The 24,059-nt window shown below is 38.2% G+C and overlaps 2 protein-coding genes and 1 long non-coding RNA gene across 6 annotated transcripts in view; 2 read left to right on the top strand and 1 right to left on the bottom strand.

Moving 5' to 3' along the window:
• Nucleotides 1-1,358: 1,358 nt before the first annotated feature.
• Nucleotides 1,359-12,660, bottom strand: ero1a (endoplasmic reticulum oxidoreductase 1 alpha). Its single transcript, XM_042419782.1, has 15 exons — nucleotides 11,911-12,660; nucleotides 10,177-10,296; nucleotides 9,954-10,037; nucleotides 9,823-9,864; nucleotides 8,805-8,881; nucleotides 8,427-8,500; nucleotides 7,635-7,755; nucleotides 7,147-7,208; nucleotides 7,033-7,056; nucleotides 6,825-6,917; nucleotides 5,387-5,633; nucleotides 4,707-4,776; nucleotides 3,845-3,931; nucleotides 3,533-3,669; nucleotides 1,359-2,320 (listed from the first exon to the last, which is right to left on the bottom strand). The coding sequence occupies exons 1-15, from the start codon at nucleotides 11,980-11,982 to the stop codon at nucleotides 2,260-2,262; spliced, it is 1,371 nt and encodes a 456-aa protein (XP_042275716.1). The 5' UTR covers nucleotides 11,983-12,660; the 3' UTR covers nucleotides 1,359-2,259.
• Nucleotides 11,973-13,644, top strand: LOC121902468. The gene is made up of 2 exons (XR_006097566.1): nucleotides 11,973-12,058; nucleotides 13,314-13,644. It is a non-coding gene; the product is annotated as an uncharacterized LOC121902468 (long non-coding RNA).
• A 3,401-nt stretch (nucleotides 13,645-17,045) lies between these two features.
• Nucleotides 17,046-24,059, top strand: part of samd4a (sterile alpha motif domain containing 4A) — a 56,355-nt gene continuing 49,341 nt past the window's right edge. For all 4 annotated transcript variants that reach the window (XM_042405723.1, XM_042405714.1, XM_042405705.1 and 1 more), the window contains exons 1-2: nucleotides 17,046-17,270; nucleotides 18,395-19,163. In XM_042405723.1, coding sequence (XP_042261657.1) covers nucleotides 18,968-19,163 — 196 coding nt within the window. In that variant the 5' untranslated portion in view covers nucleotides 17,046-17,270; nucleotides 18,395-18,967. The remainder of the gene's footprint in view (nucleotides 17,271-18,394; nucleotides 19,164-24,059) is intronic.

Raw genomic sequence — 24,059 nt, 5'->3', positions numbered from 1 at the left:
ACCCACTAAGACCTCAATGAGAAACATAAACATAAAAAAGTAGAATTATCACCTTTCTGACAATGTTTAACAAGCTTCCTGATGAGTCAAACTTATAACTTAATATTTAAATATTAATAGTTAAAAAATTAATTGTAAAAAAAATACACTTTATAATACTAATATTTGACTCTCTGCTCTGTTTTGCTTTTACTTAATATTCAACTACTAATTGTTTCTGTTTATTTTATATTATCCAAATCTGATACAAGACTACAGAGAAGAATAAAAAATATATTTAAAAAACTAGCTCTTTGATTTGCACAATACTTCAATAAATATCTATTAATTCTCAGCAGGTCCAGAGCTGAGTTTTTATAGTGGGAATTTTTCATATTTATATGATGTGTTTCACATTTGGCCTCCATGCAACTGTTTCTATTTTCAATTTCTGAAACTTACCAGCAGCCCACAAACAATTATACAGTATTAATTGTGATTAAAACAAGTCAAATCTATTAAAGCTGGTAAAAACATTTATTTTATTCAGTTTTTAAAGATGAGTTTTTGACATGTTTGTCTTTATTGTACAGTCGATAGTGATGTGTCAGACAGGAAATGAGGGGACAGAGATGGAGTGACGGCACCAGAGTCCCCGGCTGGAACCGAGCTGCAGACATTGTGGTTCTTTGGTGTAAGCAGTAACCTTTCAGCTACTGCGGCGCTCCCGGTAATGTCATTTAAAACAGGTAAAGTGAATAACAGTCAACCAACAAGTTAAACATGGAAGTCTGAGTTCTCCTGGTGTACCTGAAGGCATCATTAACCCAGTGCCACTGTCAGAACTGGGTTAATGTTCATAAACACAAACACAGTCCGTGGCAGCCAGGAGGATGGTCACGTGACAACTTATGATAGAAAAATGATGATATAATAGATATAAAAACACACAGTAAAAAAAAATACAGAAAAATTTAAATAAACTTTTTTCACTCCCAAACAGAACAGTTGTTCAATATAACAGACTGTACATCGTTTTATATTTAATTATCCCTGAAGACTTTTCAAGACTTTTTTCTTTTTGTTTTTACATTTAGCTGTGCTGATGAGTTGATCAAGTAAAATATAAAAGTCAGTTTGCTTTACAAACAGCGCCATCGTCAGCATAATCACAGAAACTGCTTCTGAACTGCAACAAACAAGTATTTTCATTAAAATCTGCAGATTATTTTTTCAATTATTTGTTTAGTCGATGAAATTTTAAAAAATAATGAAAAAACTATTTCCCAGTGGTCATACTGATGTCTTCAATCTGCTTGTTTTGTCTGACTAACAGTCAAAAACCTTCAGATATTCAGTTCAGCTTCATATATGACAAAGAAAAACAGCAAATCATCACATGTAAGAAGCTGGAACCATAAAATTTCGGGATATTTTGCTTAAAAAATGACTGAACCAATTACTCAATGATGAAGATATCAGTTTCTGATTAATTTCCTCTTGACTGACTAATCAATTAATAGTTGCAGCTCAACACTGAACACTGTTGTGCACACAGACTTGCAGTTAATTCATCTGAAATCACTGTTCAAAGCAGGTTTTTACACACAGCACGACTTTATAAATAAGCACCGTCACCGTCCAGCTAACTAAGCTCATCTTCACGCAGGCGAAACTCTGATTATCGTCTAAATGACTTTTCAGCAGGACTCAGACGGTCGGGACAGTCAGACGGTGACTTGTTGTGGTCACAATAGTCACAAACTGACCCCAGCAAACACACCTTCATAATTAAATGACAGTACAGGTCCAAAATTCAGCAGGCAAAAAAACAACCTATAGTTACGTTTACGCCATCTAGCAGCCGTAGTGATGCAGTCCAGAATGACCAATAGGAGCGTAATATGCTGCTTTCCAAAATTGTTACAAATCACCGTGACAACGCTGTGGTTAAGGTCCAGTTAGACACAGAAACCACTTGGTTCAGTTTAGGGAAAGATCCTAAAAGATGGTTTGGGTTAAAATGATCACTTGAAACATGGTTTATACTTCCTTAAAGTCACCTACAACCTTCATTGTCATGGCAACAGTAAACACCCACCTCCTCCTTATAATAATCTTATCAAGTTATCTTATATTGACATCATCTGAACTGCATCACTTCCCTGGGTCATGATTATTATGGCCGCTAGATGGCGTAAACGTAACTATGACTCTATACTGTCGTTCGTCTTGTGCGGACGGGCTGCCACAGCAGAAGCCAGACTCCTCCGGTCACCATCACCGCTCCTCCTCCAGCAGCGATCTGAAGTTCTTCAGCTCCCTGATGCTCGTGGAAATCCTGAAGGACATTTCATGAGGAGACAGTTAACTCTGGAGGCCACAATGCTACAAATAACTATGAAATTGCTGCTGCAGTATCTAAAGCTTTGGCTTAGTGTTTTGTTGTTAATGCAAAGATTGAAATTAAGGTTAAGATTAAGTCGGGGTTTCACTATAAATCGACTGATTTCACAGTGACGGCCATGATATTTCATAATAGTGACACTCATGAGATGAAATCAGGCTCCTCTTCTGCCTTCACATCTATAGTATGACAGTTAAGAAAAATCCTCCCATAGCAACTAGATTAAAAGGCCTCTGAAACTGATAAAACTTGATAGAAAAGAAAAGAAAAGAGAGGTGAGCCGTGACAAAAGACAGGCATAACGAACTCAAAAGAGAACCACTTCTCCCTGGCGAACGCTGGGCTTTGAAGACCAAACTCACGGAAATAAAAGATTTATGACAGGAAAACAGAAACTGACATATTATGACATTACTGAGAAAAATGACATAAACAAATAAAGCCAAACTTGAGACTTGACACGGACAAAAACACGCAGCTGTAATCAGTTAAGGATGTCAAAACTCTCGGTCCCAAAACTATAACTTTTCATATCATAATTTTAAAAAAAAAGTGACAGTTCAAAAGTTTGTCTTTGTGTCAGAAAACAACAAGTATTGTGTTTGTATCCAAAGCCTGATATATCTTATTCCTCTGGTGTTTTCAGAAACGATTAAAGACACGTCAGAGAGCCAAACCGCTGCGCTGGCTCACATGTTCCTTCACTGTGAAGAGTTTGGTCACAAGCTAACAAGCTAGCATATTTGTTGTCATATCCTTTAATTATGTAATTAGTTTAGTGTTGATCTTGTTTACTTCTATGTAAACTAACCTGACTGATTCTGCAAGATCCGCCTTTTTAAAAATAACTTTACTTTTCATAGAAACGCGTCTAAATTTCCTTTAAGGTCAAGTTTTTATTAACCTGAAGAAATGTTCTGATCCATTTGATATATTACCAACCAAATGTCTCATAAAACATTCACCTGAGAAATATTCACAAATCATTTTTAGGTAGCAGAAGCGCTCCAGATTCAATATATCGTATGTTTTATCTGTTTGTAGAGAGGAGTGGAGTCCTGACTGTCTTTGAAAATAAAACAGGTATTTCACAGATGGTTTATATTATTATTATTATTATTATATGATGCTGACAGTCTCTCTCACCTTCCGAAGGCATTGAGCAGGGAGACGATCTCCTGCCGGCTGAGCTGGAAACTGGGTCGCTGGCCGCTGGATGTGGGCAAAGCTTCAATCTGTCGCTCTGAAAACAAGATCTTTAACGCCGTGCCTAATCCCTGAGTCTGATGAGAGGAGAGAGACGGATCAGAACAAAGCAGAGATCATAATACGCTCGTACAATACAACATAATACATATTGTATGGTGGTTTAAAGCATTATTTTATCTTTACCTAGAAATATCATACTGAACATCATTAATATAACTGTTGTAAAAGCATCGAGGTTTCCCGACTTGCCTGCAGTTTCCCCCACAGTCGACATTTGAAGCAGCCGACACAGTCCATGATCCTGGAGATGTTGAGGAAGGCCAGTCTGATGTCCTCCTGACATGAACACCACAGAAGAAAACAGACACTCATATCACTTTAATGGGCAAAGAAACTGGTTTACAATAGAAGAAAAAGAGGCTGGAGCAGGGTTTTTGTCACCTTATCTCATCTGTTAATCAATATTCATCCCTCCATGTTATTCTGCAGTTAATCTCAAATTCAGTTAGTAGTTATTCACCATTATATCAGTGAAAACTCTAATAAAATTCTTTGTTTTTAGAGATCCAAAAAATCACCAATCATTAAAAACATAACATCTGTCTCAACAGCTTTGTTGTTGTTGTTGTCAGTGAAAAAATAACCCATGAATTCTATCAGAATTACAGGTTTGGCTGTAAAAACACTTTTAATATCAACTATGTATCTGCAGCTCAAGTCGATATGTTTAGGAGAAGGTTGAGGTGGCGCGACAAACGTGACCTCACTGTATGTTTAGTCTAGTTTCGACTGGGTATGGGTATATAATTTTAATTATAGGGTGAACTAGTCCTTTAGTTCTCTTTAGGATGGGTGAAAGTGAAGGAGTTTTGCTGAAATTTGAGCTTTTAAACACATTTCAAAGTTCTGACATGCTGTGACAATACTGGGATTGATTGTCAGAGATGCATTAACTCATTCAATGTATCAATAAGCCCTGATATCCGTGTAATGAAATATTGAACTGCATTTGTTTATAGCAAGTTGAATTTTATGGAAAAACAATCTAAAAACTGTACTGTGTTGCATTTCTACATTTTAATTCTGAACAGAGTTTAAAACGGTTTCCAACCTTCAGTTTGGCTGCTTCCTTTTCATCGCCACCAAACAGAGAAGTCTCATCAAAGGGCAGAGGGAAAGATCTAAAAGAGTCACAACAAACAGACAGATTGTACTTTAAATATGACAACTGCAAATATGACGACTGCACACAACAAGTTACTAGAATGAGAAACTTAGAAGTGTTAATGTAGTTGATCTTGTGGCCTTTATTACCCTAAACCAGCAAGAAACCAGTACATTTACCACTGCATTTAAAAAAGTCTGTAAAATTATGTATGTAGCAGATTTTTTACAAAAAAACTATGATTCAAACAAAATTAATGGCAAATAAACATAAATGCAAAAAATTCGAAAAAACAATTAGACTGTGAAATTGTATCTTTTTGCAAAAATGATAAAAAAAAAAACTAAAATTGCAGACAAGTTGTATATGTGTCTAAGAAAAAGAAATTTAAAAAATAAATAAATATTCATTGATTTCTTTTTATATGTAGCTCTATTTATATAGGGAGGAAATTTATACAGAAATTCCTGATTATACAAAATTTACAGAAAAATAATATTAAAAATCAGAATGTATTTTGAATGGAGAACACTGGCTTAAGTAAAACTTTGTAATGTTATGATCGTATCTTAAATCCAAACCTAATAACATCCCGGTCTGGCGTCGGCATCGAGCCTCAGACTGACCTGGTCAGCTGCAGGATCTGCAGCAGCATCTCTTTGTGTTTCTGGTCCTCCTCCGGCCGGCCGGTGTACAGCTGGAAGGACAGCTGCTGGAAGAACGGCAGAGCTTTGGCCAGCGCTCGCAGCTCTATCAGGTACAGGAAGTAGAGGTTACGGAGCCTCTTGGGCCCCTCGCCGCCCGTCAGCTCCGAGTCGAAACGCTTCCTGAACTCCGTGACGTTGTGACCCCACTTCTTCTGAAACCAGCTGTCTGTGGGTGAGAAGAGGTTAATACAGCTATGCATAGAGTACTTTATCTACAGGAAGCACATTGGTGACTTTTTATTTCAAGTTCCCCTATTCAGCATTTATTAGCATATTTAAGTATATAAACAGTTGACACATGGTTTAAAACTCACTATAATGTAGTTATAAGCATAAATAAGGACATTTTTAAGTGTGTAAATGTATAATATGTACAATATAGTCATTCATCTTCTGATTATACATCAGCCCCCTCTTCTGGGTGTCCAAAGGGGGAGATAATGTCAGATAATAACTACATTATAGTGTGGTATAAACTATGTATTAACTGTTTATATTCTGCTTATAGAGGCTAAATAGGGGGACTTAACATACTGGTGTTACTGGTTTACATTAGGTATTAAGTCAGAATGCATGGTGAGGTGTCCTGATATAACAGTTATACTGTATCTGAGTCAGCAGGGAAAAGATTAAATTAATATTTCACATAAATATCCCAATTAGTATATTTAGTATATTAGTATAATAATTTACCATGTGAGCCAATATAGTACATGTGATTTAGTTTTTTAATTTAATTCCCAACTATTATTTGAGACCCTTTTATTGTTTTTCATTTTTAATTAAATTTACAATAGAAACATAAATTCAGTTTATGTCCATCCTGTCTGACTGCTGACTTAGTGGTTTTTTCCCAGTAATCAGGGATACAGTCAGTTATTATACATCTATGTGATAATTTATTATAAACATTAAAGACTTGGTTATAATATTATATATTCATAAGTAAATCAGCAACAATCAAAGATTAACTTTGGTAAAACATCCATAGGTATTGTTTATGAAGATTTTAACACACATTAACTCATCTTCATCACCGCTGTGTAGATGTGGTTTGATCAGATTTGATTGGCTGCTGTCAACATATACTGATTGGTGCAAGGAAGTGTGTGACATCATTTTTTTCTGATTGAGCTCCACCCACTCCAAATTAGTCACAAGAGCACAGAGAAAAACACAAATATGGAAATCGTTCATGTAAATTGATGTTAAAAACTGCTCATGTAGGATCTTCACTGGTTTGGTTTTCAAGGCCTTTAACCTTTTTTCAAGGTAAATTTTTGGGGGTAAAAAGAGGAAGGAGGACAATAAGTATTGAATGAGTGAGAGAGAGTTTGTGCAGGTGTTTATGTCTCACCTTCCAGGAGGTATCTGGCGCTCAGATGTATGTTGATGCTGGCGTGGAGGCCAGAGACGAGCCGGTAGAAAGCTCTCTTCTCCACACACTGACCTGGAAGACACACAGACAGATAAGAGATATTTGATTAAAAAAAAAAAAAAATTAACAACACTTTCCAAAAAGTGTTTCCTTTACTCGATCAAATGTAAGTGCAAAGTTAACGTACCTTCCAGCCAGCTGTAGAAGCCTCCTGTAAATGAACCCAACAAAGACAAACACAGTTAAGTGACTGTCAAAATACAAAGAATCATGATGCGATACGACACTAAAAACCTCTCACCTTCACTTCCTGAGCTGCTTTGGAAGACATTGGGTTGTAGCGGTCGTTTAACACGATACGGTCTGTCAGGAGGAATAAAAAGAAAGCGTTATTAGAGTGATGAACAAACATACCTCCATTTTCCTGCTGCTTGTCAGGTTGTATTAATGTAATTAGTTACATTAATACAGTTAGTTAATGTAATTAGCTGGGAAGAACTGAAAAAATGTGACATAATAATAATTCCAGGTCATATTGTCTCTACTGGTTTTCCATCATAATTTCATACTTTGGCTGATATAATCGTGAAACTGGTATTAAATATCATTTTATGTGGAAGGTCTTAATTTAACTTGCAGAACCCCGACTGTTCACTCTTCGTCTTGTTTAACTGTGATTTAGGATAGAAGTTCCTCTTGTGAGATACAAAAAGTCTAAATATAAAGATAGTATCATCCGTCAAGCGTAACCTGAGCTTATATACTTTGTATAATATACTTAATATTTACTTGAAGCAGTTCTCCTCATAGATGCTGTTCCAGATCTTCCAGTCCTCTGGTCCCGTGTAGCCTGTGAAGCGCTCCGGGTTCAGCAGCAGGTCCACATACTGGGAGTCCGGTGACTGCTCATCTGGGAATCAACAAGATGTAAGTCAGCTCTATGTTGATATTACGACATATTTTTGTCAGCCGAGTTCATCCAAACAAAAGAAAACAAAAGTTAAAGAAGGAGAAATTTGTGAATTAAGTATCAGGATGACGAGTCTGCTTCACTTATGAGAGAAGATTTACACACTGTTGTTATAATAATCCACAAAGACATATAGTAGTAAGTGATGGAGGACATTTTTATCATCACATTTCCTACAACATTATATATTCTCTCAGTTATATTCTCAAAAACAATTACGTATTTTGTCATCATATTACTCTAAAAAATATTCTTAACATGATGTTCTTTAAAAAATGTTATAATCTTAATGTTACATGTATGTTCGCTAAAATATGATCACATTCTTTACAAAATTGTGAAGTCTTTAAATGAAGTCTCATTTATATCTCCAATAACAATTATGTATTTTAATCATAATTTTCACGAACATACTGTAGTCTTTCCATTATGTTTCCTATTTGGATTCTTTATTTCTCATTTTCTTAACATTAACTTTCCAACAATTGTATATTCTTATTTCTGGGAATTCATAAAAGTGAAAGTAAAGTAGTTGTTCACTCATTGATTTCTTTGTTGGATTGATTGATTGACTGATTGATTGATTGATTGATTGATTGATTGAATCGTACCATCAACCACACAGAAGCGTTCGGCCTCGTCATCGTGTTTGCTCCAATCCTGCAGAGCCTCTCTGGTCTCATCACTGGAAAAGACAATAGAGAAAAATCTACAGGTTCAACTTCAACCTTCTGACTTAACCTCACTGTATATGGTACGTCCAGAGGTCAAAGGTCACACAGGAGATTAAAACTGTCAGTTGTTTTTCACTCACAGCTGGTTTAAATCTAAATCAACCTGCAACCACAACATTATTTTAAGCTGCTGACACACTTTATCTTGTGGTGACACTGTGACACGTGAATATGAAACTGTACTTTTAAAGATATCAATGTGCGTTTTGTCTTTAATGTTTGTGCAGCGATCTGTTCTTGATCGATAAAACTCACCTTAAAGAGACATTTACAGCTCCGAGGCGCTTGGCCTTCTCACACTCGTCCAGCTGCTCGTTTGCTTCTGCTGAATACTAAACACACAAACACATAAACGCACATTAATGGATTGAAATATGTGACTCTATATAACCTACACAAACCATAATCTTCTCACAGAAAAGGTACACGAGTGCATGAAGTTTGCATTAGATGATCATAAACTGTTCTGTCACATTTAAAGAGAACAAGAATGATTTATTCCTGTAAACTGTAACTATAGAAAAAACTCCTCTTACCGGTGAGAGGAAGAGACAAACATGGTAGAAGATGGCTGAGTTGATTCATTTTGTGCGAGATGTGATGTGATGATGTGGTGATTATGTGCAAAACATTGTTGAACTCTTAACTGTTTATTAGCTTAATGTTAGTTTCTTTTATCCTCAAAAACTGTTATTGTGCCTTCAAACAACAAATTCTGACATATAACCTCCAGAAACTGTTTAAAATGTGTTATTTTTTCATAATCCCAAAAATGTATTAAAGGGCCCCCCATCCCTTACTTATAGCGGTTATACAGCCTACCCAAACTACATTTGTTGTAATACCAAATGTTGCTATTGTGCCCCTAACTTTGAAAATGTGTCATTTGTTAAGATTTCTTTATATCTTCCAGAGACTTTTATAATCCCCTAATTTTTATAGTATCCCTTAATCCCTAACTTTCTTCTATCTTCCTCAGAATTTATTATCCCAAAATGTGCTGTAGTGCACCCAAAAATCAACGTTTTATAATCCCAAAAATGTGTTATAATACTTCCTCCTTTAAATAGCAACCCCAACATCTGCAATCATAATCCCAAAACATGTTACCAAACCCCCATAATTGATATTTGTTATAATTCCAAAATCTTTAGGGCTACTAGTGAGTGCAAAAAATATATATCTTTATAATATTTAACATTGTAGTTGTTTGGGGGCTCGTCCATCTAACAGACCTTAAACAGCCACTTTGCTTTTGTCCCAACTGACTTACCTTGTTGTGTGAAGGGGATCGGATTCCTTCTGGCACCTCGTTCTGTGAGCAGACACAGTTTGAGTCAGTATGAATAAAGTTTAACAGCTGATCAGTTTATTACTAGCAGGTAGATTAGAGGAGGAACTCACAGGAGAGCAGGGCTGCACAGCGCAGTCCTTCATACCACAGTGACTGCTGATCTTCCAAAACGGACACGGTTTATCCAGGTTCACCTGCAGAGGATCAAGTCCCAACATATTTATCTGCGTGTTTGTGTGTGTGTGTGTGTGTGTGTGTGTGTGTGTGTGTGTGTGTGTGTGTGTGTGTGTGTGTGTGTGTGTGTGTGTGTGTGTGTCCATCAGCACACCTCACCTTGTAAAACCTGAAGTAGTCAGACTCCAGAAGAGTTTGAAGTTTTGGGAAAAGTTGGTCGTTGTTGAAGCCGTCGATGGTCTCCACATCACAGGCGCAGTCATCCAGGTCACCTGTGACCTTAGTTACAAAACACAAACAACTGGTCATTTAAGTCAAAATGTTTCCTTCTCTGATTTCTATCATGTAAATAAAATAAACTGAAATGTTTTTCATTTTATGAGTTTATGAAATAAAGGGGAGTAAAGGTTTTTGAACAGGTCACAATGCTAATGAAACATGAATGGATGAAGAGCTGAGGAAAATAATGTCACACATGATGGATGAAAAGTCAAAGTCAATCAAACTCGTTGCAGCAGAGGGCGACATATTCCATTATATGACACGATTACATGTTCCTGTTAGACTTTGCCTGCCTGGTAAATGCCCAGTATAGCCCCACACTCCTTAAGAAACTTCTGACTTAGCCAAAAGTGTGTGAAAAGCTCATATTTTTCACTATTTCCTATGTTCATTTTACTGTAAACATATATTTTCTGTATATATATGATGGTCTAAATGCTGTTTCGAATGGATAAATACCAAATCTGTTTATTCACGTGTTCATTTATTGACCGTTAACAGTCAAATCTAACATATCAGCTTCCTCAGGTCATTAAAACACTTAATACTGAGGAAACCCAATCTGAGATAACCCTGATGACATCATCTGGGTTATTTTAGACTTTAGAAAGACCCAGAGAGCCACAGAAGACTAGTCATAGTACAGCTGAACTTCATCCCCATTAAATATAGATTATTAAAGTCCTTCTCCAGTGAAAAACATGTTTTTCTTCTTATTCCTTGACTTGGTTTTTTAAGCTTCACCGTGCAGAATGATGTTAGTACAGAGTTTGTTTTAACTTTCATCCGCTGAAAGTGAAAGTTTCTCTGTGTTCGTCTTAAATCCAAGTTTAGGATGTATGAGCGTGATCTGTGACATCACAACTAGTTCAGAGCTGATAACGTCCCGGTATGAAACTAACACAAGTGTGATGTGGAGACTTGAAGCCTCCGGTGCACAAACACTGAGAACAGACTTTACAGTGAGGAAGGAGACATCTTGTCTCCAGCAGTTATACTTTGAATATAACCATGCTTTGTATATTCAACAACATAGAAAGAGTAGATGTAATTTTAAGAACGATGTAATTGATTTTTATTTACATTTTCAGCTTTTTTGTAGCAGGAACATGTCAAATTATTATTCAAGCAGAGTACTTTTATGTCTTAAAATGTGTCTGGAGGGGATCTTTAAAACTGCCACCTCTATTATTTGGCTTTTTTTAAACAGTAAAACAATGTTCACTTAAATAATATCTGTACCTGATGACTGACAAATTGATTTATTTAAGCTGAGAGAGGAAGAGGAAGTTCATCATCACTCTGCTCTGTTATATTTTCTGATAGAATGACAACAGTGATCAGTCTCCTCTACTTATCTACAGTAATTAACACCGAACATGTATTAAACACACTTTTAAAAGCAAGTGTATTTCACTTTAACGCATGTGTGTGTGTGTGTGTGTGTGTGTGTGTGTGTGTGTGTGTGTGTGTGTGTGTGTGTGTGTGTGTGTGTGTCGTACATTTCAACACAACATGCAGTAGGTGGTTGTACAAAATAAATACACCAGAAGTGTCAAGACTACTTCACACGGTGACAAAAACAAAGAGCAGTGAGAGTCAGTCGCTCACCTGACAGAAACACCTGCTGTCTGCGGACCGGGACGCTTGGAGGAGGAGGAGGAGGAAGACCACCAGCTTCATAACGACTTCTGCTGCTTCCACAGATCGTCTATAGACGTTAATACACTCCGTACGCACTGTGTGGTGTGTATGCAAGGTTCGGTGTTTAGTAATAGTGGCTGGGAGGAGGCGATATAAGGCGGTCAAGTTTTGCTTCCTGTTATTTCCTCATTTCCAATCCGCTACGTGTAATACGTGACGAGCTGATCAGTAGCTTGAATCACAGGAGGTCTGACTCAGATCATTGAAACAGCGTCACAATTTATACGTATGTTCACCAGAAATCTGTGTGTCGAGTTTGATGATGAAATAGTTTGAAACGTTTTAGTTTTGGACTCTCGGAGTGTATTTTCTTCTTGTTTGCTCATAAACAATCCGACTGAAAGTAGTAGTATGTCTGTATTTATGTATATAAAGTATGTTCAAAATCTACTTTCTCCATTTAAAACCCTCCTGTAGACTTTAAAGAAATGTCTACACTGAAAGAAAATATATTTAATTCTACTTTTTCTTCATACATTAACAAACACATGTTTTTCAGACTGATTCAGGCAGATGATCAAATTATTTTTTCGGCAGGATGATGTTGAGACAACTTGTAAAAGACGTGCTGATAACCAAACTCACAACAGTTTCCTGTAGTTTTATGACGTTTATGTGTTCATGGCTTCGTGTCTGTAATGTAACACCATCAGTCAGACACACGGTGGAGCTAGAGGACACTCAGTTATAAAGTTAAAGGGACATCCCGCTCAAATGACTTCAAATACATTTTTTTTTTTACATACATTATACAAATACATTTTTCTAATTGTGTATACATCATATTTGAAGTCAGGATCATTTATTTTAATCATAACAATGTCATTAGTCTTAGATTTAGTATCACAAACACTGCATTCAATTTAAATAAAATAAAAACAAGACTAACACAAATAACTAAAACTAAAACTCGTTCTTTGCTTCAACAGTAATATTAACAAATGTCTGTATGTTTTTAGTTTTTGTTTATTTGAAGAGTAACACAACAGTTGCAATTAATGGTAATATTTATAAGAATGAAATGTAATGTTGTTTCTTTTTGCACTGCTAGACGTGTTTAAAGACATAATTTCACTCATTAAACACACATACAGGTACAGCACACCTGTTCTTAACTAACCATCTAACATTAAACCCTAAAAACAGTTTATTACTTTTACTAGAAACATTTTAAATAACCTGTGACTGAAGCTTAGATAAATTACAGTAAAATTAAAGAAGAATAAATACATTGAGATATTCTGTTTCTTTAGACTTTGTTAGAAATCTCTTTAAACTGAAATACATCATTTGTCTCCTTCACATGACAGATTTTGGGGATGTTTGAAGACCCCCCCCCAACCTCCCGGACTCTGCACTCCCTCTGCTGGAGGGAATTTAGTGTGTGTCTAAATAAATCCACTGTGAGCATGAACAACTTGAGAGAAGGAAAACAGGGAGCAGGGAGGAGAGGGAAACACACTGGCTGCATTTAAACTCACTGAAAAACTCCTTTAAAATCACGACATCGTCCTCTACTGTGACGCCGTGTTTCCCCCTGAGGAAAAATAAACTGTCTTAATGAGAGAGAGGTAGAAGGAGGATTTAGATCAATGTAAAAACACTGCATAGACATTAAAGGTCATAATGATTATGTCGTAATCTGTTTAGTGTTTGATGTTAGTTTATGTGCTCAGGGCTGCGTGGAAAGTAGAACCTATTCCTAGTGAAATAAAGTTAATTGAGCTGTAATTATCACTGCTGTTAACTTTTATAATAAGTAAAAAAATAAATAAATACAAGTATGGAAGAAAAAGTAAGAATAAAGTAGAATCCATTAGTGACATTATGTGTAAACAGTATTTTAGCTGATATAGATGGTTTGTTCATTGGCTTATTAAAAATAATAAATTATAAAGGTTGAATCTGTATCTATAAAGTAACTTATCTACAAAATGCTTTGTCAGAATTACAGAACCCAATCAAATCTTTGCTCCTCTTTTATTTCGGGAAACTCAATTTCTCATAATCTATTAATAAATATTATTCATTTGTATCATGTATATACTGTATATGTACTTTTATATTATAAGAAACAATTCAAGGAGGGAAATCTTCCAAAGGAGTTTGGATTTCTTTCTTGTTGTTTGTGTGTATGTTTGATTTTAACCTGCAGAAATAAATAAACTAAAATTATCCAATTAAAAGTGCAACAATTCCCTCTGAAAATCAGTGGTGTAAAAGCATAGAAGTATAAGTACAGTATAGTATGAAAGTAGTAATACTAGGCTATAAAAGTATACAAATATAGGTCTTATTTCTAAATAAAGTAAAAGTACAGAAGTGTTGTCAGTAAGGTGTACTTATTCATTATATATTGTTGGATTATTAACATGTAAACAGCATTTTAATGTAGCTGGTCAATGTGAAGCTCATTTCTGCTGCTTTATATTACTGTTGCGCATAAATTGATCATTAAAATCATCACATGTAATCAGAAGTCAGAATCTGCAAAGTTACTATTGCTGGTAAATTGTTTCAGTGAGGTAAAAAAAGAAAGTGGAATATTTCCCTTTATACTTCAGAATACTTCAGTGGAAATTCTTGAGAATTGTCAGGCCAGTTTCCCGCCCTGTTTTGACGCAGAATGTGCTGTTTAAACCCTCTGTGGACTTTATTAGCTGTGGAAACATGTCTGTGTTTCTTGCAGTGTGGTCGCCGGCCGCCCCCTCCTCTCTCTCTGCTGGCTGGCCGCCTCTCTGTCCCAGGATCTCTCGCTCGCTCTATTTTGGTGCTTCCTCGCGCTGCCAAGCCCCTGACGTAATGCTCCGCTGTTAATGATTAGCATGTGGAAACGAGCAGCGCGAGCCTCCGCGTCAATCTCGCGAAAACGTAGCCGGAAGTAGACTGACGGTGCCTTCAGAATAAAAGCGTCAGCGCATGTATTTTTATTTATTTACTTTAACTCTTTGCTTTCATGTAAATGAGATTTGTAGCTACTCTCAGTTGTTCACTGCGTGTCTTATATTAAGTCTTACCTTTAATTTATAAATGCTAAAGTATGAATGTTGTAATGGTAAAAACAAATTTAAATTATTTTATTCATCGCTGTTTTGTTTTGTTTTGAATTATTATTATTACAAAGTCTCCAAAGTCCTAAAATATCTTGTTTTTTTTCTTGATTTGTGATATGTATGATTGATATGGATCTTGTTCACACAAGTTAATACTTTGTTTGAAGAAGATCGATATCTTGTGCACACAAGATAAGGATTTGTTTATTACCACCTTTTAGGACTTTGTCATCTTTCAGTACCCAGTTTCTTGTCTGAACTGGGGAAGACTGGTTTCCAGTATTATGCACCTTACCATTGGAATGAATCGCAAAACAAACTGAACTTAGAGACATCTATTCTTCTGGGAGACTTTATCAATCAATCAATCAAACTTTATTTCATAAAGGTTAGTGCAATTCAAAGTGCTTCATAGATGACTGACAAGCCAATAATAAGACAGAACAAATGTAGACAGTAAACAGTAAAACAATTTGCTAATCATATGAGAAATAAAATTTTGAAAATGTTAACATAGATTTAAAAGCAATAATGATAATAAAATAGAGTGAAATAAAACTAGATTAAAATTAGACATTATAAAAAGTTCACCTTACCTATATTTTCAATAATTAAAAAAACGTAATTAGTGTGTCAGTGTGTGTTCTTGTATATACTGTATGTAACTAGTTCTCTGGTCTATTTCTTTTTTTAAAAGAGATCTTGATCTTAATGATGCAAACTGACTATAATAACTTACTATAGAGTGTGCTTAAACTCAGTTGATCCTAATGACAGTTTTATTTAACAGCAAAAAAGTCAGAATTACCATATAATTACTATCATCAGTCATAGTTGTCAGTGATAATATCTGAAATAATCAAACTGCATCATCAGGTTGGAGGAGTACAATTCTGCTTAAAGCTAACCTTAATACAGCGTACTCCTTAAATATACCACAGTATAGAAATTCACTGATTGGACTGTGGATTTTGGCCCCCATCACTTCCATTGTAAGTGCATTATGAAGGGATCTTCTAATGGTCAGTATGAACAGGAGGAACTTTTACAGCAAGAAAAACATGTTTCAGTGTTCACTTGGACACCTGACTGTTGTGTACCTGTCCTTTAAAAGGACCTGTGTGTAAGATTTAGGGGAATCTATTGGCAGAAGTGGAATATAATATTCAGAAGTATGTGTGTGAAATCACCTGAAAATACAAATTGTAGTGTTTTCATTACCTCAGAACGAGCCATTTATATCTACATAGGGAGCGAGTCCTCTTCATGGATGTATAAAGAGAGCGGGATACAGCGTTGGAAGGCGGGGCCCCATTCATTCTTATGGAAGTTGCTCAGTGGCACATGAAGCCAAAAAAGCTACGCTCTGTGGTCCCAATGCACCCATGGAGCATGCTCACTAGAGACTTCTGCCGGCCAAAACAGCTAACATCTGATTTAGCCCTCTGGCTAACTTGAATGGGGATAAAACGATTCAATCGTGTGGCTCTTCTAGACTTTCAAAACGTGATCAGACTGAATGAATCCAATTCTGATAGTGAAATGAGTCATTTCGCTGGGGTTGTGATGCTCAAATAAATGTATGCGCTGATTTACAGGCATCTCTTTCACAATGTAGGTCTATGGGAAAAAGTCTTTTTGGGCCCAATAGCATCGCATGACATTGTAATCACAAAGTTTGGCTGCTATGTCAAATTGGCTTCAAAGCCCAGTGCTCTTTCTGTATCTAGTTCCATCTTGCACCGCCATGTTTCTACAGTAGCCCAGAACGGACAAACCAAACACTGACTCTAAAGAGGGACTTTTGTGTTTTTCGTGAGTTTCATGGCCACCATAGGTTTTCCTACATGCTTGGAAGAGGAGGGTTAAGGGAGGGGCATTCAATTGGTTGCAATCTGCAACCTCACCGCTAGATGCCACTAAACTCTACACAGTGGTCCTTTAAGTTTAGGTATCATTTGTATTGTGTTCGGTGAAGTCTCAGGACTCAGGACTTATTTTGAAACCTGTGAGCGGAAGCCACACAGCGTGTTCCGTCCGGTTTGACAGCGGTGCTTTAGAGCAGAGCAGCCCGACTGCTGGAGAGAGACAGAGGAAAAGTTAGTTCAAGATGGCAAACCCCTCAGACCCGGAGTGAAGGGGCACCGCTCCCCGAAAAAACTGAGCCTGTCGCCCGTCCTGAGACAAACCCAACGATGCAAACTGCGCCAGGAGGTAAAAAACCGTCAACTTTCTTATTTCTGAACGTTTCTGCGACCGTTGAAATATTCAAACTGGAGTTTCTAAATCTTTTTTTTTCTCCGTTGTTTTGGGCACTCTCCCTTTCTGCTGGAGTATTTACCCCCCAAAAAAGAGACTGTCTATCAGACCCAACCGTCAAATTTAAATTAGCCTGCGCTGACCGTTAACCTGCTTATTCCAGTTGAGTAAACGGTAACTGAGAATTCATAGCCGTTAACGTCATATTGCTAACGGTGCTGGGGGTTGTAACTTAGCTAACTATACTGAAGTTAAAGTAACCGTTAATACACGGTTCTTCCATGGAAAAGCTTCTACACTGGAAAACGAATCGAGATACACATAACGGTTCTATTTGTTCGCTTTTTCTTCTTTACAAACTGCCCTCACACATACAGAATATCCGCCAGCGGTCATTCCTTGTGTGCTGATGAAGCAAAGTGACAGTTTTAGACAGCGGGCTAACGCTCTGCCCTGAAGCCTGGAGTCTGCTCCCTAGCTTACTACTCGGCGTCTCTTCGCTTAGAAAACGCAACCGCTCTCCCTCTCTCTTTCTCTCTTTCTCTCTTTCTCTCTCTCTCTGCGTGTCCTCGGTTTTAAAAATACAGCATTTTAAAAGACAAACCTGTCATTAAAATAACGGAGTGAAGTCGCTGCTAAGGTCTCCACAGCACACAACCCTGCCAACGGTTGCCGTCGGTAACCCGGCGTCCTTCCTTTGGAAAATTCCGGGATGCAGCGCCAGTAGTACAGGCAGCTGTATTTTTAGGAATGGGTGGATACCAAAAACGAAAATTATTTATTTTTGTCTCGGCGGTGAATGCCACAAGCCTATGCGCATATGCGACGGCGAGGAGGCGACCTATAAATGCATGTATGAGTTTTTGAAGGCTGGCTTCTTCAAAGCGGCTCTATTGCAGCACAAAGTCTGCAGAGCTGAAGCAACAGGGACACTGGCGCAGTCCTCTCTATTGCGTTGTAAAAGTGTATGCCAGTGTGTGAAAGAGAGGGAGAGACCTGTATATAGAGGCATAGACAGGTCAGTGTCTGTTAAATGTGTTTTTTCCCCCCTTCCCCTAACATCTAACATCCTCCTGCAGGCCTAAGAGGGATTCCCTGAAGAAAAATGCCAGTGAGGCTGAAGCTGATGTGACACAGCCTGTGCTGGAAGAAAGCTGACTCATCAAATATCAATCCCTCTGGGAGCGACTAAGCAGCCGAGAGCAGCTCATATCACCTAATGCCGAGCTAGAAGAGCACCTCACACCCCCCCCTACACACCCCCTAACTGGAGATTATTAGACAGAAGAAGACGGGGCAGAAAGCCCTCCAGCAGGAATATATACAACACCGAACATATTTTGGAACCAGAAGTGCTAACAGAGACTGCTGTTCTGCTGTCCGAGCCACTGCCAAAGCTAAGAATGGCATCACAGCGCTTCAGCTGAACCTCACAGACTGACTGACCCCCCCTCCTCCCCTCCCAGCCCCCTTCCTCCCACGAACAGAGACATCAACAACCAGTTTATAAGACCACCTTCATCCTCAATCAGTTTCACTTTAAATATCAGTGGAAAGTTTTTGGGGAGGTCATTCTCTGAGTCACTCCCCACACCGCTTTGCCCAGCCCGGCAGCACCACAGTCAGTCTGCCTTCACCCCGTCTCGCAGACCATGATGTTTCGCGATCAGGTGGGCGTGCTAGCCAGCTGGTTCAAAGGGTGGAACGAGTGCGAGCAGACGGTAGCTCTGCTGTCCCTGTTGAAGAGGGTGAGCCGGACCCAGGCCCGCTTCCTGCAGCTCTGTCTGGAGCACTCTCTCGCCGAGTGCACCGAACTGCAGGTCCTGGAGGGAGAGGCCAACAACCCAGGTAGGAAAGCCGGCTGCTCAGACACTGACAACCACTACACCTTCCAACGAGACATGATGATGCATTTACAGGCACTGACAGACTACAGTCATAACTTTGAAGCATTCTGGTCTTATTATGAAGGAAATAAACTAATAAATAATACATTTTCACTTCATTTTGGCAAATTAACACTTAATTTGTACCTCCTGTATGATTTAGTTAAAGATGTTTCCCACTGCTGGGCATTGGCAGCATCTGTTAAAGAAGATGATAGAGATGTTTTTCCACTCTCTTGTCTCTGAGCAATACATCTTCCATCCCTTAATAATTAAGCTTTTATTACATTGTTGATGTAGAAGTTAGCTTCACATTACTTCTGCTTCAGCCTGCTTACTCATTTAATTTTCTGATCATAAATCAACTGTTTTCATTCATTCACAATACACAGTGGCCCCGGGGAGACAGTAGTCAAATTAAGCTTTCAACTTTCAGGGTTTTTTGGTTTGTTCTTTTCTTGCATTTTCAAGGGCATGTTTTCCCAAAGGCACTGTAGTTCCTGACCCTGAAACAAACACCCACAGGAAATCACACATGCGTAGACTCCACGCAAGCATTAGAAGGCATTTCCTGTCCAAAACATTCCTGCAGATCATCAAGAATAGTAAATAGCTGAATCATCGATGGGATGAAAGTCTGCGAAGTGTTGTGCTGAACTGAAGCCCGTCAGTAAATGATTGTGGAAGAAGTTTGGGGTCGTGTATAGTGTTAGCTCAGCTGGCACCGTGGCTGGCTGGAGACGTCAGTCAGTCAGTCAGTGTGCCAGCCTATAGTGTTGTAGCGCTCCCTGGGTTGGTATCGCGCCAAGGCACCCAAGGGGGGGGAGGGAGGGGGGTCTGGCTGAGTTTTGTTGCATCAGACTGCAGCGTGGCCATGGAAACAAAAACCCTGGCAACCGACCGGGCTCATGAAAAATAGAAAGAAGTGCTACTGCTGCTGCTGCTGCTGCTGCTGCTGCTGCGATGGAGAGCTGGCATCTCTCTGTACCTATGGCAACATCTGCATGCAGTAACACATCTGCTGGCTTACACTGTGCTTTCAGAGGCAGCCGACGTTACTGGGGTGACATAATGGCCCTGCCCTGCAGTGACAGACACACACACACACACATTACATAGAGTTTCCATCAGGGTTTACAATGGGCAGTGGCTGCAGTTAATGTAAGCTTTGTTTTTGTTTAATATAAAGCTGGAGGCATCAAAGCTTACTGTATGACGTTCCTCCAGTCGGTCCCTCCCAAAGTCAGGCTGGTTCATTATGTCAGACATCAAAGCAGTCTGAGGACATGTTTTGTTTTTTTAACCTTTCAGAATACAGTTCATCAGTCAAAGAGACACAATCTTGTGGTCATATTTCATGTGTCATATTCATTGTGAATCTAGCAAGACTTTGATTTAAGGTCTAGATGGAAGTGAAACATGAAGTAAGTTTGCCTGTGAGTGGAAGAGGCTGGTTTTGCATATGGAAAGTTTTCACTACAAAGATTACATCATAAATTGGTTGTTTGTGTTAGATAACATGATGAACAGTTAGGCCTGTCATGATAACTACTCTTGTTGGACGATATATTGTCCCAGAAATAATTGCGATAAACGATATTATTGTCATATTAAGACCATTTTATGCCACAGTTACAGTTAACATGGTAACACCATTTCAAATACCATACTTGTCTATTTGGGAGGTGCCAGGACTCCTAGTTTCACCTTATTTACTTACAGCATACCTGCAGCCTACATACATAGCCCACACACCCCCAGCATATGTTCACTAGTGGGAGTGAGTTCTGGGAGAGTTTTGGGTTTCTAGAAATGTCAGGAGTTATTTTTATTTGTTGGGGCGAGTGTGATGTTCACAAACAAAAATGATTTTATGAGTTAAATAGTTCATATACACATAAGTCCTTTTCTGTTTGTCTTAAAAAAGAAAACAAAAACAAATTTACCACCACCACAGCAGCAAAACCCAGCAGAGACTCAGCAGCTGAACATTTCTCCGTTCTCTGTTTAGGAGCAGCTGAGATTGTCACTAAAATGAGAATAGCTGGTCCACCTTAAAGGTCAGTCCACTTGAAGTGAGCCTGGTCAGGTTAGGCTAACCCGTTGTCGCTAACTTCAGGGCTAACACCCTTCACTTTAATCAGCAGGTGACAAGCAAGACACAGGAATTTGGCTTTGGTCTTGAGGAGTTGTAGCATTTATTCACTGACAAATAGTGTAAACTGTACACAGACACACACACACTGCTACATTCACAGCTACACTGCTAACTTCATAATATCCCTGCTCCGGTCACCCGCCTCACGATCAGTCTTTCTCTCTCTGACATTCTTATGTAAACAAACACACATGTAAACACAATAAGCAATATCAAGGTCAGCAAAAACGATCAAGGTCATGTCCATATATCATACGATAAGTCGATAACGTAATTATCATGACAGTTCTATGAACAGGCCTGTGGGTTGAAGTATAATGTCACCACCAGCTGTGATTGGTATTTAGTGATTGGCACAATGTACATGTACATACATACAGGTCTGATGCCTGTGGGTATGATGGCATTTGTCGCTCAGTCAGTTCTGGTTTTTATGAGGGACAGAGGTCAAATAGTGCGGAGTGACAGGCTTGACAGTAAGACCTGTAATACATGAATAACAATAGATTGTCACATTTGCCTTAATATTTATGACAATGATTGGGTTTTATTTTTTTACTTCATTCATGTCTTTCTGAAAGTGAAATGTTTTGCAGAGAGAGCAAAGAAATACGAACACATTAGCAAACATGTATGCAGCATATTATGCGTGGGCTTTTTTTCTTTTTTGCTGTACACTCAGCACTTTCCGTGACCTAATTTTATTTCAAATGATGAACCAAATTCCTGTTGCTGCAAGTTTAAACCAATTTATACTTAACTTGCTTTACAGTTGATACAGTGTCTTTAGCATCAGGCCAACGTTGGTACCTCAACTGAACCAATAAGAAGGATTTCACCAAACATAATGACCTGAGAAAAATTCAGTCAACTATCTGGGCCTCGTGTGTCTGAACAGACCGATAATGGCCTGTTCTCACTGTCGTAAGGTCGGGAATTACAAAGTGACGTCTACTTGTGGTTTGTAATCACTGACTACATTTACACACTCACTACTAGTACTTCAGTCCTAACCAAAGGAAGTCCTCCTTTGAAAATGTTATAAATACTTCAATCCACAAATACGTTAAGCTTTCCGTTTGCCGGAACATGTTGAACTTCTTTCCCCCAAACTGTCCTGAACGCATGTCAAAGGTTAAGATGCAGTCAACACAAAGTAATATATACAAAGGAAACAACATGGTGCAGTGGAGTGGCACCATCTACCGAGTGGGAAAACCAGGTTATTCGACAAATTGCTTCCTAAATAAAGTTGTAATCTAAGTGGTGTCTAAAGACGAGTACCTCCAGTAATTATGATACTCATGTAAATACAAGTGTAAATACACAAAAGTGTTTGCCATGGTTTTCTTTCTCCTCATGCAGCCATGTTAATAACAATTAAAGAATTGTTAATCTGACTTTTAGAATTGAAAATACACAGATTAACAAAGGGGACAGACTGTAATAATTAAATTACATTGTAAGGGTAAAACTGGTTTTGTCCAGGAAAGACATATTTGTATGCAAATGTATTCTTTTTGACAAATACACAGAAATCCTTGAAGACTTGGACCTGAACACTAATACAAAGAACTGAAGCATATCTGTGGGCTTATTTTTCTATTTTGAACAAACATGGCTGAGTAAATTCAGTACATGTCACTTGGAAATATTCAGTCTAACAGAGTAGAATCAGACTAAAGAAGATTTTAATGAGCTTTATCCTTCTGTACCTCCAGATAGAGTTTTGGGCCACGCCCCTCAGTTTTCTCCCACCTGTGTCAGCTTGTGGTCGCTTTCCTTCTGCTGAATCAGCAAAGTGCGATGGAATCAGCAGGCCTGTTTCAGCGCTGCAGACTTAACGTCAGGACACAGGCTGCTGAAAAGTGGGAGATTGAGAAGGTTGTCTGGTTACGTGATCCCTCTGGTATGTTGTGGTAGCTTGTTTGAGTGCTTTTGTGCTAGGGAAAGGCTGATATATTAGTTTCCTGATTTACTGCGCCAATACTGGTCTTGTAGTGATTATGGAGTATTTGCCAGTTTGCAGTTATTTCTTACCACAGCTATACAAGGATTAGTAAAGCCTAAAAATAGAATATTAGCTGTTGTGTTTTTTACTGCAGATGCTTTGTTGGATACATTTCTAAAAAGCCTGGAGGAAATCATTGTTAATCAGTTGGCTTTTTGGTTTTTTAACAAGAATATGAATAAAACACAGAATACCTAAATTTTTGTAATGCAAATGATCCATTTAACACCCACAATATCAGCAAAAAAAGTTTAAAAACAGCAATTTTAAAAAATCCATGCAAGTTTTAGTATCTGCTTCAAATTGCTAATCAGTGTAGACCACCAGTTTAGGAACAAAAACCTGTTCTCAGACCACATGTCTGCCATTCAGAACAGTTAGTTTACTAACTAATCACTAATAAGTGCAGTGTGATTCTGTGCTGGTGCAGAAACGAGACCTGCAGGCTGTGAAAGGGTTAACATGCAGCTGGAAGTCTTGGGCTGAGTGGAAAAGCGCAACTATTTGGAAAGCAGTGTACAAATGAATGGAATCCTCAGTGACCTACTTCTCCGAGCGGCTGAGAGGCTGCCTTGTTTTGGGACCCAGCGAGTGATGCGACTTTATTTGCGACTTGAGATGCGATCGTAGTCAATGGAGTCACTATCTTATCGAAAGAGAAGCAGCGTTGCATCATGAAGAATTTATTT

This window comes from Thunnus maccoyii, chromosome 1 (assembly GCF_910596095.1).
Source record: "Thunnus maccoyii chromosome 1, fThuMac1.1, whole genome shotgun sequence".
NCBI lineage: Eukaryota > Metazoa > Chordata > Actinopteri > Scombriformes > Scombridae > Thunnus > Thunnus maccoyii.
The sequence above is the reverse complement of the archived record's forward strand: the minus strand, read 5'-3'. Positions and strand labels throughout refer to the sequence as shown.